Raw genomic sequence first — 14,123 nt, 5'->3', positions numbered from 1 at the left:
GATAAGGAGCCTCATCTCATCTATTAGCTTTAAGAAGAGGATGCTTCCATATGCTAGCTAGGAGTAGGGCCAACCACTGAGTTGATTATCAGCTATTTAACTGTGTGCTGATTGGCCAAAATCCGTCTCTTCAAGGTTTTTAAGAGATACCTTGATTTTTTTTTTCTTCCATTTTGCTCAGCTCACTTACCTTGACTCTTTAAATCGCTGCTAAGGACATTAAGCCAGAGGACGTCATTATGTTTTCCTTGTCTCATCTTGATCGGGGAGAGGTCATCAAAGAACTTACATTCATAAAAAGTGAAAACTAACTGGTCGTTCAATTCAAAAAGCAGCATCAGTGCTTAGCAGCAGAGCTACACCTCTGCCATGTTGGACTGAAGGCGCTTACCATATTATCAGAGGATGCCAGCAAAACGTCTGTCTGGTGCCTACAGGTTCCATATGTGAGTGCAGAATCCGTTTATAGAGATGACGTACTTCCAAAATAGAAGTACAATAGACCACAGATCATGGCTGTATAAGAGGTTGTTCCCTGTGTGTTAGCCTCCAAATAATAGTAACGTTTATGCCGTGCTACTAGCGCTAGTATCTGCTGGGAACAGAGAGGCTAATACATTCATCACAGGTACAGGCTTGGCCCATGGGTGGTTCCGCCCATTGATGTTTTAGAAGATAACAGTGATGAATTACAGCCAACATATCATTATTATAGCCAGCAAGAAATTGTCAGAACCAGATATGTCATATGAGCGTGCAGCTCGGCCTACGTTCATGACGCTAAGGTCAATAATTCTAGCTTCAGCTTCTAGGACAGAAGGATTTAAGAATGGATTTTAAGTGCTTGTACAGAGAAGTTGATTTACTTGAAAACATGATGAAAAAATGATTCTCTGAGTTACAGATGTTTCTTTTCTACATCCATGGCCACACACACATTTCAGTTAGGAAGGGGGAGCAACGAGGTATGGACGGTTACAGCCTTGCGACAAAATACATTCAAATCTAGAAATAGAATATTATTTAGAAACGTAATAAGACACCAATAGATCAAGGGTATGTTCCTTATTCAGTAAGAATTCTAACACATTTCAAGATTAACAGATCAGGTCGGCAGTAAAAGCAGACATGGAGGGGCAACAACAATTCCTATTGAAATCACCACGGATAACAACAATCATATTTGACCAAAATAAATGATAGAATCTCAGAAGATTCTTGAATAGAACCAGTGTTAGCTTTTGGCTAAGAAGAAAAGATATTAAAGCTAGGGTTGGTTGTCTTTAGATAATTAGCAGCAGTATGCTATATCTTTCAAATGATCCAACCTAAACACAGCCCAGTGTTGCCAACTCTTTCCAGTGAAGGAGCGAGCAGCATTGGATCCAAAGGTTACGAGATCTAGCAAGTCAGTAGCACTGACAGTCCGTCCATTCAGGCCTCCCTCAAGACCCCCAAAAGGATCGTTATCAATGTAAATAACCAACATGGCTAGCGCTATCACTCACAGCTGTTGAGCTAGTTTTTCTTGTCAGCATTTCATTCATTGATTTCTGTGGGGAAGTTCTGCCTTTAAAAGAGAAGGGGAGCATTTGAGTTGTTATTGAGAATGATAGCTACGCCAACCCCACAGCCAGACAGCCCAGCTTGATTAAAACAGGAGTAAATGGACTGGACTTGTATCGTGCCTTTCTAGTCCTACAACCACTCATAGCACTTCAACACTACATGTCGTCATTCACACACTGATGGAGGGGCTTCAAGCAACATTAACGAACATTCAGACTCCGTAGGCGCAGTCTGGGGTTACTGGACTCTTCAGATTGGAGGACAACCAGGACTGAGTGATCAATAAGAAATCAATATTGTTGACAGAATACAATGTATCACCAGGTATCCCGGTGAACTACCAGGACGTGTCGTCCATTGATCCAGAGTATGGGAAGAACCTGCAGTGGATCCTGGACAACGACATCAGTGATCTGGGTCTGGAGCTCACCTTCTCTGTGGAGACGGACGTGTTCGGGGCGATGGAGGAAGTGCCGCTCAAACCCGGAGGGACCAGCATCCTGGTGACCCAGGACAACAAGGTCAGTCACCACACAGAGGCATAATGTCTGCCAGTGTCAACATAGTGCAACGACTTGTTTGACTGGTGAAAGGGCAAGTTCAGCTCTAGGTGGTACACTTTATCTGACACATTTCTCTAATCATTTCTTCATAAAGTGTCCTGCTAAAAACAGAGACAACCCCATGAGAACAGTGTTTCTTATCCGGGGGCTTTGGGACCCCTGAGGGGGTCGTGAGTTGTTTATTACGGTGGGAATTCATAGAAACACTCGCTTCACCTCAACAAAATGATGGGAATGTTTCAGACAAAACAATTAAAATGAAGTCGGCAACTGCAGCTCTCGCAGCCTAATTAAGTCGGTTTCCACGGAACATTTGACTATTCATTCAATTTCGATAGAATTGTTCTGTAGGGAAACTCTTTGAATGTGCCTTCATAATGCATCAAGTATCAATAAGTCGGTGTGGAATACAGTGAGCGGTCATTACACTGCAAGCACACCTGCTGCCCAGTCTTTCCTCTGAGGAACTGCTGTCTGACTCACAGTTTGGAGGATTTTATTCTCGATGCCTTTTAGGACATTGTAAATAAAAAAGTGTTGTAAGAAAATGTTATGGATGGCCCGAATACAATTGATAGAATTAGCTCTGCGTTTCATTTCTCTTCCGGTCTTCCTATGCATCTGTGCATCTATAAGATCACAGATTGTACAAAATAAGAGAGTCTGACATTTCTCCACTGGTTACCTGGGAACCTCACATACAACCACAAGTTGACATTTTTACACTTTTTCGTACGGATTAAAGGAATGACATCTAACCTACTAGTTAGTGAGCATCAGAGGTGGATGTCAGTACCTTTAGATAGAACCAGGATAGCCTTTCCCCCCTATTTCCTGTCTTTATGCTGAGTAGTTTGCTTCTGACTCCATATTTACCTGACATGAATGACAATCTTCTCTAAGCTCAAAATGTAAAACTATCCCTTTAAAAGATGCCAGTAGGGTTGAGTATGTAGCAGCAAGTCAAGTGTAAAATACATCAATAGCCAGGCACTGAAATATTTGGTGTTTGAAACCAGCTTACTGAAATACTGGGTTCTGTCAAATGTGATAGATCTGTTGTTTAGACGTAAATGTGTGGCAGCCAAGATCTGCAACAGTTTACAAGATGATGTGCGATACACAGAACATCTTGGAGCTTTTAAAGACCGTTGGACTGACTGTTTGGACAGGTTTCTACATGTATGATGTTTATGACTGAATAAAGTCAGAACACAATGGATGTGTATGTGTGGACTTAATGATGAAACTAGATGTGGAGACTTCAGTATTTTTGCGGAGTCATGCTGCAGCAGTGCGGCTGAACGTGGCATTAATGACTGGCTTAAGGTCCCCTCTAGTATATTCATCCATACTTGGTCTCCTATGAGCGATTGATCTCTCTTTTCCAGCTAATTGCCAGGAAGAGTCCCAATTAAAAAGTGCAGTACTGCAGTGTTCCTGCAGATGGCACTGTCTTGTAAAGCAGGTTCTGGACCAGCAGGAGCCGATGAATAATCCTGTATGAGCGCCGTCTCTTTCTCTTGTCCATCAGTATGTCTTGGGGACTTTGATCTGTGTGTGTCCTCTCAGGCCGAGTACATCCAGCTGGTTACAGAGCTGAGGATGACGCGAGCCATCCAGCCTCAGATAAACGGCTTCCTGCAAGGATTCCACACCTTCATCCTCCCCTCGCTCGTCCAGCTTTTTGACGAATACGAATTGGTTAGTCGTCCTCCTCCAATCTCCCTGTCTTCTCCTGCCTTTCCTCCTCCTCTCCCTCTCATCCATCGTCTTCTACTGTCGGCATGCTCCTTGTTCCCCTGTCTGCCCACTTGGCTCTGATGCAGGGATTGATTAGCCACGTCTGGACGGGCGTCAGGTGGGGTCACCTTGAAGCTCATCCCTCTTCTCCAACTGCATTAGAAGGTTGTTTTCTGTTGGTGTCGGCAGATTTCATGTCCTCACTTGTGCAAGGATCAATAGTGTAGCATGATGATTATCTCCCCTTGGTTTTGTTGGACATGCCTCGCAATGCTGTCATTGCAGGGCAACCTACAAGTGAACAGCCTGCTCTGTTTTTTCACAGCTGTTTCACTATAATCAGCTGCTTTCAGCACTGTATGTGTAGCTAGAGTTTAAAGGATAAGGAGTTTCTGTTCATGCTGTGTGTGTGTGTGTGCGTGCGCGCGTGTGTGCAGGAGCTCCTGTTGTCAGGGATGCCAGAGATTGATGTGCAGGATTGGTGCAGGAACACTGAGTACACCAGTGGCTACGACACTCAGGAGCCAGTCATCCAGGTGGGACTGACTCCTCCATAACTACACATGTGTGCCTCACTTGAATCATCTGGGTGCCGATGATGTTTACCAGTTAGGTTATTCAAACTGTAGGTGCAGATTGTTACTGATTGCATTCATGGATTCCTTTAAAAATATTTCAAGGAAAGGAACATTTAGCAAGCCATAAACCTTTTAAATGTGGGACCAGAAAGAAAGGGATGCAGTATGTTATGTACAGCAGGTAAAACATGCTTTCTCCTTCCTCAGTCTCCTCTGCATAGAATGGAATCAATCCTTACCACTGTATGTGACAATAGCATGACAGAGTTTTGCATTTTGCATCACCTATTATGCAAAATGCACTTTTTCATGCATTTGAAACATAAATGTGTGCCCCTGGCGTCACAAAAGAACAGCCCGTCTCTTTCTCCCCTGCTCCATCTTAAAAAAACCTGTGAAAAAAAAGGTCATGAATTGTGGACATTTGGTGCCGTATGTCATAAGGGTTCCCCGGTGGAACAGTAGAACCATCCTCAGCTTGATGGGGTCAGTAACGTTACACAGCAGGATTCACCTCAAACTGAAGCTCTGGTGGGATCTGGACCGGCTGTCTGAGACTCGACTTCAAAACTGGAGCTGTAAGTTTCGCCATTTTTATGTTATTTTAGTTGCTGTGTATTTAGCACCGTTTAGCACCGTTAACGTCAGCATAATGCGCTGCTAATGCAGCTAGCTTTGATCTTAGGTCCACAGGCTGGAGTAATGTAGTAATGTTAGGCAACACAAAGACGCACTGTGTTGACATTAGTCTCATATGAAGCAGGTAAATAAAGCAGCTTGGTTTATATGAAGGCAAGTCTCCTCCGACATCCACACCAGTGCTTTCATTTCCCAAGCGGCCCTGTTAACTGGCTACTTTCAGCCAAGTGTGTCGTACTCACCACAGTAGTTGGAAACAAGAAGAGAATACAGCTGTCATCGTCAATGCCTCATCTTTCATTACCATGTAAGAACATATCTGAAATGTCTTTGGAGGCTTGTTTGAAGATACGTGTCCACTCAGTCGCTCTTTAAACAAACGTCCCTTCCTGTTGGTGTATCTCTAATCACGTTTCCACATAGATCACATAAAAGAACTATTCAGCGCTTTGAAGCATAAAATAACTAATTCAGTGCACTATTATCGCCGTACTCTTCACAAAACAACACGTACACCGAGCCGTCTCCTGTCGGGACCTTAAGACCATTTTAGTATTTTACTGGTTTCCAACACAAGTAAGCAGCCGTTTAACGCAGAGCAATGAAGCAAATGTTGATATTGAAGTGATCTCGTGGAAATACTGAAGTTTGAAGATCCTGCATCAGATGCAAAATAAATAATAAATGTTTTCCAGAGCAAAAGTGCATGGAGTTCAGGACTCCACTGCTAAGCAGCCTCCTGTGTCCCAGACATGGCTGCTGTACGTGTTGCTTCGTGCTCTGTCCTCAGAGGAATGGCATGCTGATAGAATAGTCTGCCCACTTTCATTTCCTCTGTGTTAACTTTCTCCAAACAGCTTCACTGTCTAGCTTTACTCGAGATAGACTCACAGGAAGAATAAGGGCAACGAGCTCTGAGCCTCTGGAGACCCATCCCACATGGATGAAAACGGAACAATGGGCATTCTCCTTTTGTTTTCAACAGATGTGGTAACTACGACAACCACAGACACATTTGGCTGAAGGTCACCAGTTAACAGGGTCGCATGATTAATCAAAACACCGGTCTGTGTGTTTTGAGTATGTGTGTGTGTAGATTTACTTTATTTAGTGTTTTATTCATACACTGTTCGCTTTGACTCGTTAGCACCGGTCAGCTCGGTGGTGCGGGGACGCTCGGCTCCTTTGACACGAGTTAAAATCAGCTCATTTATATTATGTCTGAAGACGTTTGCATTGTGTTCATTGCTCTGCAGCAACTCACAGAGACACGGTGCTTGTGTGTGCTGCTTGGCTATAAAAGGATTAACGTAGCGAGTGAGTGCTCCAGCAGAAAAGAACAGGAAAGGCAGTAAAGCTCCTCTCTGTGCTTCCCCACCACGAAGAGGCATTAAGAGCATTTAACGTGAAACCTTTCATTGTTGTCTTATGCTAATTAATACTTCTACGTGCTGTAGGGAGCAGCTGAACAGAGAGTACAGTTACTATGATCCTTATGATTCACAGACGCACTGTAATATTAGTGACTCACTGTAGCACCATAGCAGCAGTTCCAGTGTAGTTTGCAAGCGTTGGTTTACATGATCTGTGTAATTCATTTATTCCTCCATACTTGATAAAACTGATTCATATTTTTACACTGTTTGTATCTGTTGCCATAATTACACATGTAAGATGACGATGTTGTAGTAAACTATACTGTCACACTTCCTGTCATACACCTTGATGTTATCACATGACAGTATACTGTAACAGTGAATCTGCCATGTTTTACATGTTGTCTCAGGGACCTGATGCTCGATCCTAAAGCTCCTGTCTGATGAGGTGTTCCTGAACCCAGCAGACTCTTCACAGTATGAAAACCCATCAGAGGAGAAGACGAGTCAGGATGACCTCTGACCTGAGAGCTCCATCAGTATCCGACACAACTTTAGTCTACAAGAAGCCCTTCACTGATGGAGCACATGATCTGGACAGTTTACATACAGATTATGGCCTTGGTACTTTTTGCATTGTGTACTTAATTTTAATGTCAGTCTATGAATAAAGAGCTTTATTTTGAAGGAGTGATTTGTCCTTTTTAAATCCAGGTAGTAAATACTGACTAAGCAACACAACACACCTATTTGTTCATAGATGACAAAATATTTTGACAATATTCTCTACAGAATTTTGAAAGTGATTGATAAAAGGGTGTGCGGTCTTTACTCTCATGAGGACATGGGAGAGACATCACTGATGAACACACATACGAGGACATGGGACAGACATCACTGATGAACACACATACGAGGACATGGGACAGACATCACTGATGAACACACATACGAGGACATGGGACAGACATCACTGATGAACACACATACGAGGACATGGGAGAGACATCACTGATGAACACACATACGAGGACATGGGAGAGACATCACTGATGAACACACATACGAGGACATGGGACAGACATCACTGATGAACACACATACGAGGACATGGGACAGACATCACTGATGAACACACATACGAGGACATGGGACAGACATCACTGATGAACACACATACGAGGACCTGGGAGAGACATCACTGATGAACACACATACGAGGACATGGGAGAGATCACTGATGAACACACATACGAGGACATGGGAGAGACATCACTGATGAACACACATACGAGGACATGGGAGAGACATCACTGATGAACACACATACGAGGACATGGGACAGACATCACTGATGAACACACATACGAGGACATGGGACAGACATCACTGATGAACCACATGGCTTACACTGGCTACGGTCGCCTACAAGTTTGTCAGTTTTTGGTTTCTTCAAAATGTAAATGAGTTTAAGAAATTGAATTCCCATTCTGTTACTGCCAACTGAATGAATCACATTACACTTACATTATGGGATAGGCTGTTCCTCTCAAAACAGATGTGTTCTGTATACCAATGAAAATGAGCTTCACCTTTTTACATTTTCTTCTCTCTTCATATGTTCCCTTACATTGCCAAGAAAGTGAAAGTTGATCGAATCTTGTTTTGAGTGGAATATGCCTTTAAAAAAACAAAAACACCAGATCTAGATTTTCGGTCATATTGCCCCTAGTTTCAGACATAATCGACATTTCATAGCATGAATACGGCATTGGCTGTGTGACAAGTGAAAACATTTCTAGAAGATCAGTAATTCCACATTCAGCTGTGTAGATGTGCTGCCAAACTGTCACTGACATCGTGTGTAGTCATGGTAGCATGGCACCAGCTGGTACACCAATCAATAGTCATCTCTTTACCAGAAATAATCACCTGACTACTTTTTCACATCTTCTATTACCCACCACCACACTGATAGCCACTGTGTGCATTGTGTGGAGGCTTGAATCTGCCCCACAGAGAGAAGGCTGGAGCGCATGTTCCAACTGCTGTTTTCAGCAGCGTCGCTTCTTAATAAATCTACCAAAACTGGTTTACAATTAAAAATAATTGAATCCTACTGAAGCTAATACAATTACACAATGAAGTATACGACTAACAGAATATAAAACAAAAGAAAATCCGCACGAAAAAGCTATTCACTAGCGCCTCAGCATGGAGACATCGTGTCCAGGCTGAGGGCAGAGCGAGAAGAGCGGACAACTCCTCAGCATTTCCTCATACAGTTTAAACCGCCCCCTTTTGTCTATCTCAATTCCTATTGGCTAACTTCAACCGTCTCCTCCTCCTCGCAGGACCCTCGCACGGGTGTGATCTGTAATTGCCTGTCTAGAAATCTCTCTGTCCCTACGCCTTACTCTTAATACATTCAATGACTGTCTTTTATGGCTTAACCCTTCTATGATAAACATTCTATATATGTCAGGATCCAGGATCCCTGTCTGACCCATTGTGTGTTTCCCCTGATCTCCTCTACTCAGGTGTTCTGTCATTCCCCTGTTTGTTATTGTGTGCCATGTGCTCTGTGTTTGTCCTCTGCCTCGAGACACCTCCCATGGCCACACCCGTGATTGTGCACAGCTGAGGACACTCCAGCCGATCACCTCCTGCGGCCTGACACACCAGACTCAGGTCCCACTAATGATTCCCCTGTCTCTATATAAACTCTGGTCCTGCAGTCTGGGGTTGTCAGGTCGTACCGTCTTTCACCCGCTGAAACCCCGTGGCATCCTCTGCCCGCCTTGTGTTCTACGGATTACACTCCGCCGCTCTGCCCTCCTTGTGTTACACGGACTACACACGCCGTCAAGCTGCCAGCCCTCCGTTGTCGAGCCACGGGCCTCACACCGTCGATCTGCCACTCGGGTGTCGGACCACGGGCTCCACACCTTCCTGTCTTATGCTGCGTTCACACCGGTCGCGTTGATTTTTTGACGCGCATCGAGATTACATACAAAGTCTATGCACAGACGCGATGAGACTGGCGCGCCGCGATTTTGCGATGGTGTGGCGCGTTGGACGCCGCAAAATCGCCAACGCGCGAGTTGAAATTTTTCAACTTCAGCGCCATAATCGCGTGACGCTGTGGCGCGATAGCCTATCAGCGTTGAGTTGCTCCCCTGTCATCACTGGCTTCCTGCCGTTGTTGAATCAGGAAATAAATCCTGTAGCCGTCTGTGTTCACCCAGATCTCTACGATACCTCATATCAATAGAGACCAGACCAAACTATGTGTATACATGTGTGTGTGTAAACCATACGGTACAAACAATGAATAGACGCTGCCGTATTTACGTCTACGTGACGTTATTGAGTGCTGGTGGAGCTGCTACGATGTTAGCATAGCCTAGCACCAATCCATCAGAGCTCCATTGAGAAGACAAGTAACCTACAAATCGGCGGCATCATTACGTAGTTATTTCGGAGTCCCTTTTTGTCGGTTTATTGCCGTTGAATCACAGCCAAATCAGTTTATTTTGTGTTCCTACAGCTGTAGTTAACAGCGACCGGTGGCTTGCTAGACACAGTGAATACAGCTCGATACAATCCACGGAGCTCCTCTGAACAATATTATGAACCAGACATGACGGCGTTTGGCATTCCGATGTTTGAGGGACTTCCACAACATGTACAAAGCAGCAATTGTCCTTATTCCTTTCATGGTTGACAGCGGAAAGAAATGGCGGCCAGGTGAACGGCTTCCAGGACGATAAACCATGCCCCCTCTCCGGCGCTACGAGATTTTGCGGCGTTTTGGTGTGAACACGACCGGCTGCGCGTTGGACGCGATTTTGCAGTGCGTCAAAAAATCAACGCGACCGGTGTGAACGCAGCATTAGTCAGGCTAAATAAAACCTGTTTCCATTGACTTGTCTCCTGTGGTCTTGCGTTTGGGTCCTACCTGTGAACTCCGTGACAGAATGACCTGACCCTAATGGACCCAGCAACCACAGGAGCAGCTACGCTGGACAGAACTAAGAGGCTGCTGGAGGAGATGAGAAGTTTCGCTGCTGAAGTTTCTCGGATTGGCTGGTTCGGGCAGGAACTAGCCCGGACAGTCAAGTCTCCACCAGTTCCAGCACCCGCACTATTCCCGCCTGTCCTCGCTCCGCCGGTCTGGGAATCCCCCGTGCCGGCTCCGGATCCCTATGACGGAACACTGGGGAAGTGCCAGGGCTTCCTGTTGCTATGCCAACGGGTATTTGACCATCAGCCTCAGACTTTTGCCTCGGACGGGTCCAAGGTGTCCTACGTGGTTGGATTACTGCGGGGAAGGGCTTTGGACTGGGCCGCGAGAACATTAGGTTTGGATCAGACCAATACTGTTTGTTATGTGGACTTTGTGGCGGATCTGATTAGAGTTTTTCACCCTCTGGGGGACTCTGAGTATATGGCTAAGCACCTTCTCAGCCGGAGAGAGGGCCAAGCACGCGTTGCGGAACACTCAGTGGTCCGGCCGACTCCGGCCCCCTGTAGTCGGACGGCATTCCGGCCGACACCGTATCTGGCTGCTGCCTCTGCGCCAGCCCCAGTTCCTATCGCCTCTGCGCCACAGCTTTCCCCAGTCCCGGCCACACCCGTGATTGTGCACAGCTGAGGACACTCCAGCCGATCACCTCCTGCGGCCTGACACACCAGACTCAGGTCCCACTAATGATTCCCCTGTCTCTATATAAACTCTGGTCCTGCAGTCTGGGGTTGTCAGGTCGTACCGTCTTTCACCCGCTTCAACCCCGTGGCATCCTCTGCCCTCCTTGTGTTCTACGGATTACACTCTGCCGCTCTGCACGCCTTGTGTTACACGGACTACACACGCCGTCGATCTGCCACACGGGTGTCGGACCACGGGCTCCACACCTTCCTGTCTTAGTCAGGCTAAATAAAACCTGTTTCCATTGACTTGTCTCCTGTGGTCTTGCGTTTGGGTCCTACCTGTGAACTCCCGTGACAATATAAAAGATAAGAATTTGCAACTTTTGGCAGAAGCTTCACATAGATATGAAGGTGCTACAAATTTGACTAAGATACACTTCTACAATTGTGATGATTCTAATTATGTATTTCCAAAACACTTCTAATTATGAATCATTAAACTTCTTTTATAATTTCTTAAAACACACTTCTAAACTCAAATTTCCTACAATTGCAGGGAGCTACATGCTCACATTGATGTATAAAGATAAAATAAACAGCATTATTTGCTGGAAAAAGGGGTCAAAAGAAACCTGTAATGTTGGCGGCGGATCACATTCCTGCTGGAACGTGTGCTGTGTTTAGTTTTAATTCACGGTAAAAGTGTTCCTAAACCATGTGGACACAGCTGAGGGATGCTGTTATATTTCATCCTTACTGACCGCCAGAGGCAGTGCTTAACACTGGATATCTTCCGTCGCGCGCATGTGCAGGTTGAATATTTATATCAACAAAGTCACGTGTGACCTCGGATGACCCCCGTCGTCTATAAGTTCCGGTGTCATCCTGAGCTCAGTCCTTTTTTTCTTCTCGCGACGCAGGTTAGCTACCATGGTAGCATAAACAAGGATGTGTCTACGATCAAGACATATTAGAGCTCGTCGCTGTAGCCTTGTGGACCACCGGTCAGAGTTCTCTCGCCCTCCAAAGGCTGCGACGAGCTGTCCCTCTTCGGAGGGAACGGTGTGTTCGCCGTTCGGACATCGAGCCCCGGACTGGTGGATGCCCCTATCATCGGTCGTCACCAGTCTGATAAGGGCCAGCTAAGTCGTGATGACAGCAATCGGTAAGATCGATTAACATTGTTTTCTATAACAGTTGTTTGTTCCACGGTTGGCAGAGCGCTTCCGCTCTAGTTAATCGAGTGGCGCGCTAACGAGAGCGTAGAATTACGCTGTCGGCCCGCCCTTCACAGTGTTACAGCTATCACAGTTAGCAGAGTGTTCCTGTTCAGGCAAACTTTGTGAGACACTAGATCGGCATTGGCGTTGTGTCCATGGAGATTTAATCTTTACATCTGACGTAATTCGCAGTTAGCAGTGTCTTCACTCAGGCTAACTTGGATTACGGCCGTCACAGTTAACAGAGCATCCCCGCTCAGGTTAACTCAGTGGGAAACTAGCTAAACAAAGCTGATACTGGGGCTGTAGCCATCAACTTTGTATCCTTACGGCTGTCACAGTTAACAGAGCGTCCTCGCTCAGGTTAACTCAGTGGGAAACTAGCTAAACAAAGCTGATACTGGGGCTGTAGCCATCAACTTTGTATCCTTACGGCTGTCACAGTTAACAGAGCGTCCTCGCTCAGGTTAACTCAGTGGGAAACTAGCTAAACAAAGCTGATACTGGGGCTGTGGCCATCAACTTTGTATCCTTACGGCTGTCACAGTTAACAGAGCGTCCCCGCTCAGGTTAACTCAGTGGGAAACTAGCTAAACAAAGCTGATACTGGGGCTGTGTCCATCAACTTTGTAGCCTTACGGCTGTCGCAGTTAACAGAGCGTCCCCGCTCAGGTTAACTCAGTGGGAAACTAGCTAAACAAAGCTGGTACTGGGGCTGTGGCCATCAACTTTGTAGCATTACAACGATCACAGTTAGCGGAATGTGCTCGCTCAGGCTAACTCGGTGAATGCTAGTTATACTAAATCAACATTGAGGTTGTGCCCATTGATGGTTTTTACGCATTACAGCTGTCTAGTTCGCTCCGGCTAACTAGACTAAGCTAATACTCGGATTGTGTCCATTGATTGTTGTAAACATTATGGACATATCTGTAGCGGATATCAGTTAGCAGAGTGCCCTCGCTCAGGCTAACTGGTAGCACACCAAGAGTTACAGCAACTGTCCAAGTGAAGAGAGTGTCCTCGCTCCCCTCTCACTATGAGGACTGTTTTCCTGACCTGTTCCACAGTGGCAGAGTGCTCTCGCTCAAGCTAACTGGTGGGACACCAATATCTGCAGCAGCTGTCTTAGTGAAGAGTGTCCTCGCTCCCCTCTCACTGTAAGGACTGTGTTCTTTTTGTCCGTTTTTTCACAGTAGCAGAGTGCTCTCGCTCAAGCTAACTGGTGGGACACTAATATCTGCAGCAACTAGCTTAGTGAAGAGAGTGTCCTCGCTCCCCTCTCACTATAAGGACTTTGCCTGGCCTGTTTCCACAGTGGCAGAGTGCTCTCGCTCAAGCTAACTGGTGGGACACCAATATCGGCAGCAACTATCTTAGTGAAGAGAGTGAGCTTAGAGAGTGTCCTCGCCCCTCTCACTATAAGGACTTTGCCTGACCTGTTTCCACAGTAGCAGAGTGCTCTCGCTCAGGCTAACTGGTGGGTCACCAATATCCGCAGCGGCTGGCCAAGGGAAGAGTGTCCGAAGGATCACTCGCCACTGACTGCCCCCCTGCCTGTTCTCTCAACATTCAGCAGAGCGCTCCCCCGCTCGGACTGATTTGGAATTCCGCATAAACTAGTGGAACAAGGGTTCCACCAGAATCGCGGCCATGTTAAACTCTCCCGGCTGTAGGACCTGTATAGCTCCTCTTCAGCCGGAGGACGGCCCTGACCTCTTGCCCTAGCAGGGAGAACCCAGGCAGGACCTGCGGCATCACGCCTTGAGCAGTAAGGTCTGC

General features: G+C 46.0%; 1 protein-coding gene across 5 annotated transcripts in view; it reads left to right on the top strand.

Moving 5' to 3' along the window:
- hace1 (HECT domain and ankyrin repeat containing E3 ubiquitin protein ligase 1) overlaps nt 1–14,123 on the top strand; it is an 89,534-nt gene that overhangs the window by 41,651 nt on the left and 33,760 nt on the right. For 2 of the 5 annotated variants that reach the window (XM_079274967.1, XM_079274966.1), the window contains exons 20-22: nt 1,894–2,090; nt 3,705–3,836; nt 4,313–4,411. In XM_079274967.1, coding sequence (XP_079131093.1) covers nt 1,894–2,090; nt 3,705–3,836; nt 4,313–4,411 — 428 coding nt within the window. Of the gene's footprint in view, nt 1–1,893; nt 2,091–3,704; nt 3,837–4,312; nt 5,032–6,878; nt 7,156–14,123 lie in introns of those variants that run through there. The other 3 variants (XR_013772236.1, XM_079274969.1, XM_079274968.1) reach the window with 3 other exon arrangements.

The sequence above is a fragment of the Melanostigma gelatinosum genome (genome assembly GCF_949748355.1).
Source record: "Melanostigma gelatinosum genome assembly, chromosome: 9".
In the NCBI taxonomy this organism is placed as follows: Eukaryota; Metazoa; Chordata; class Actinopteri; order Perciformes; family Zoarcidae; genus Melanostigma; species Melanostigma gelatinosum.
This window is presented reverse-complemented; position numbering and strand designations above follow the sequence as displayed.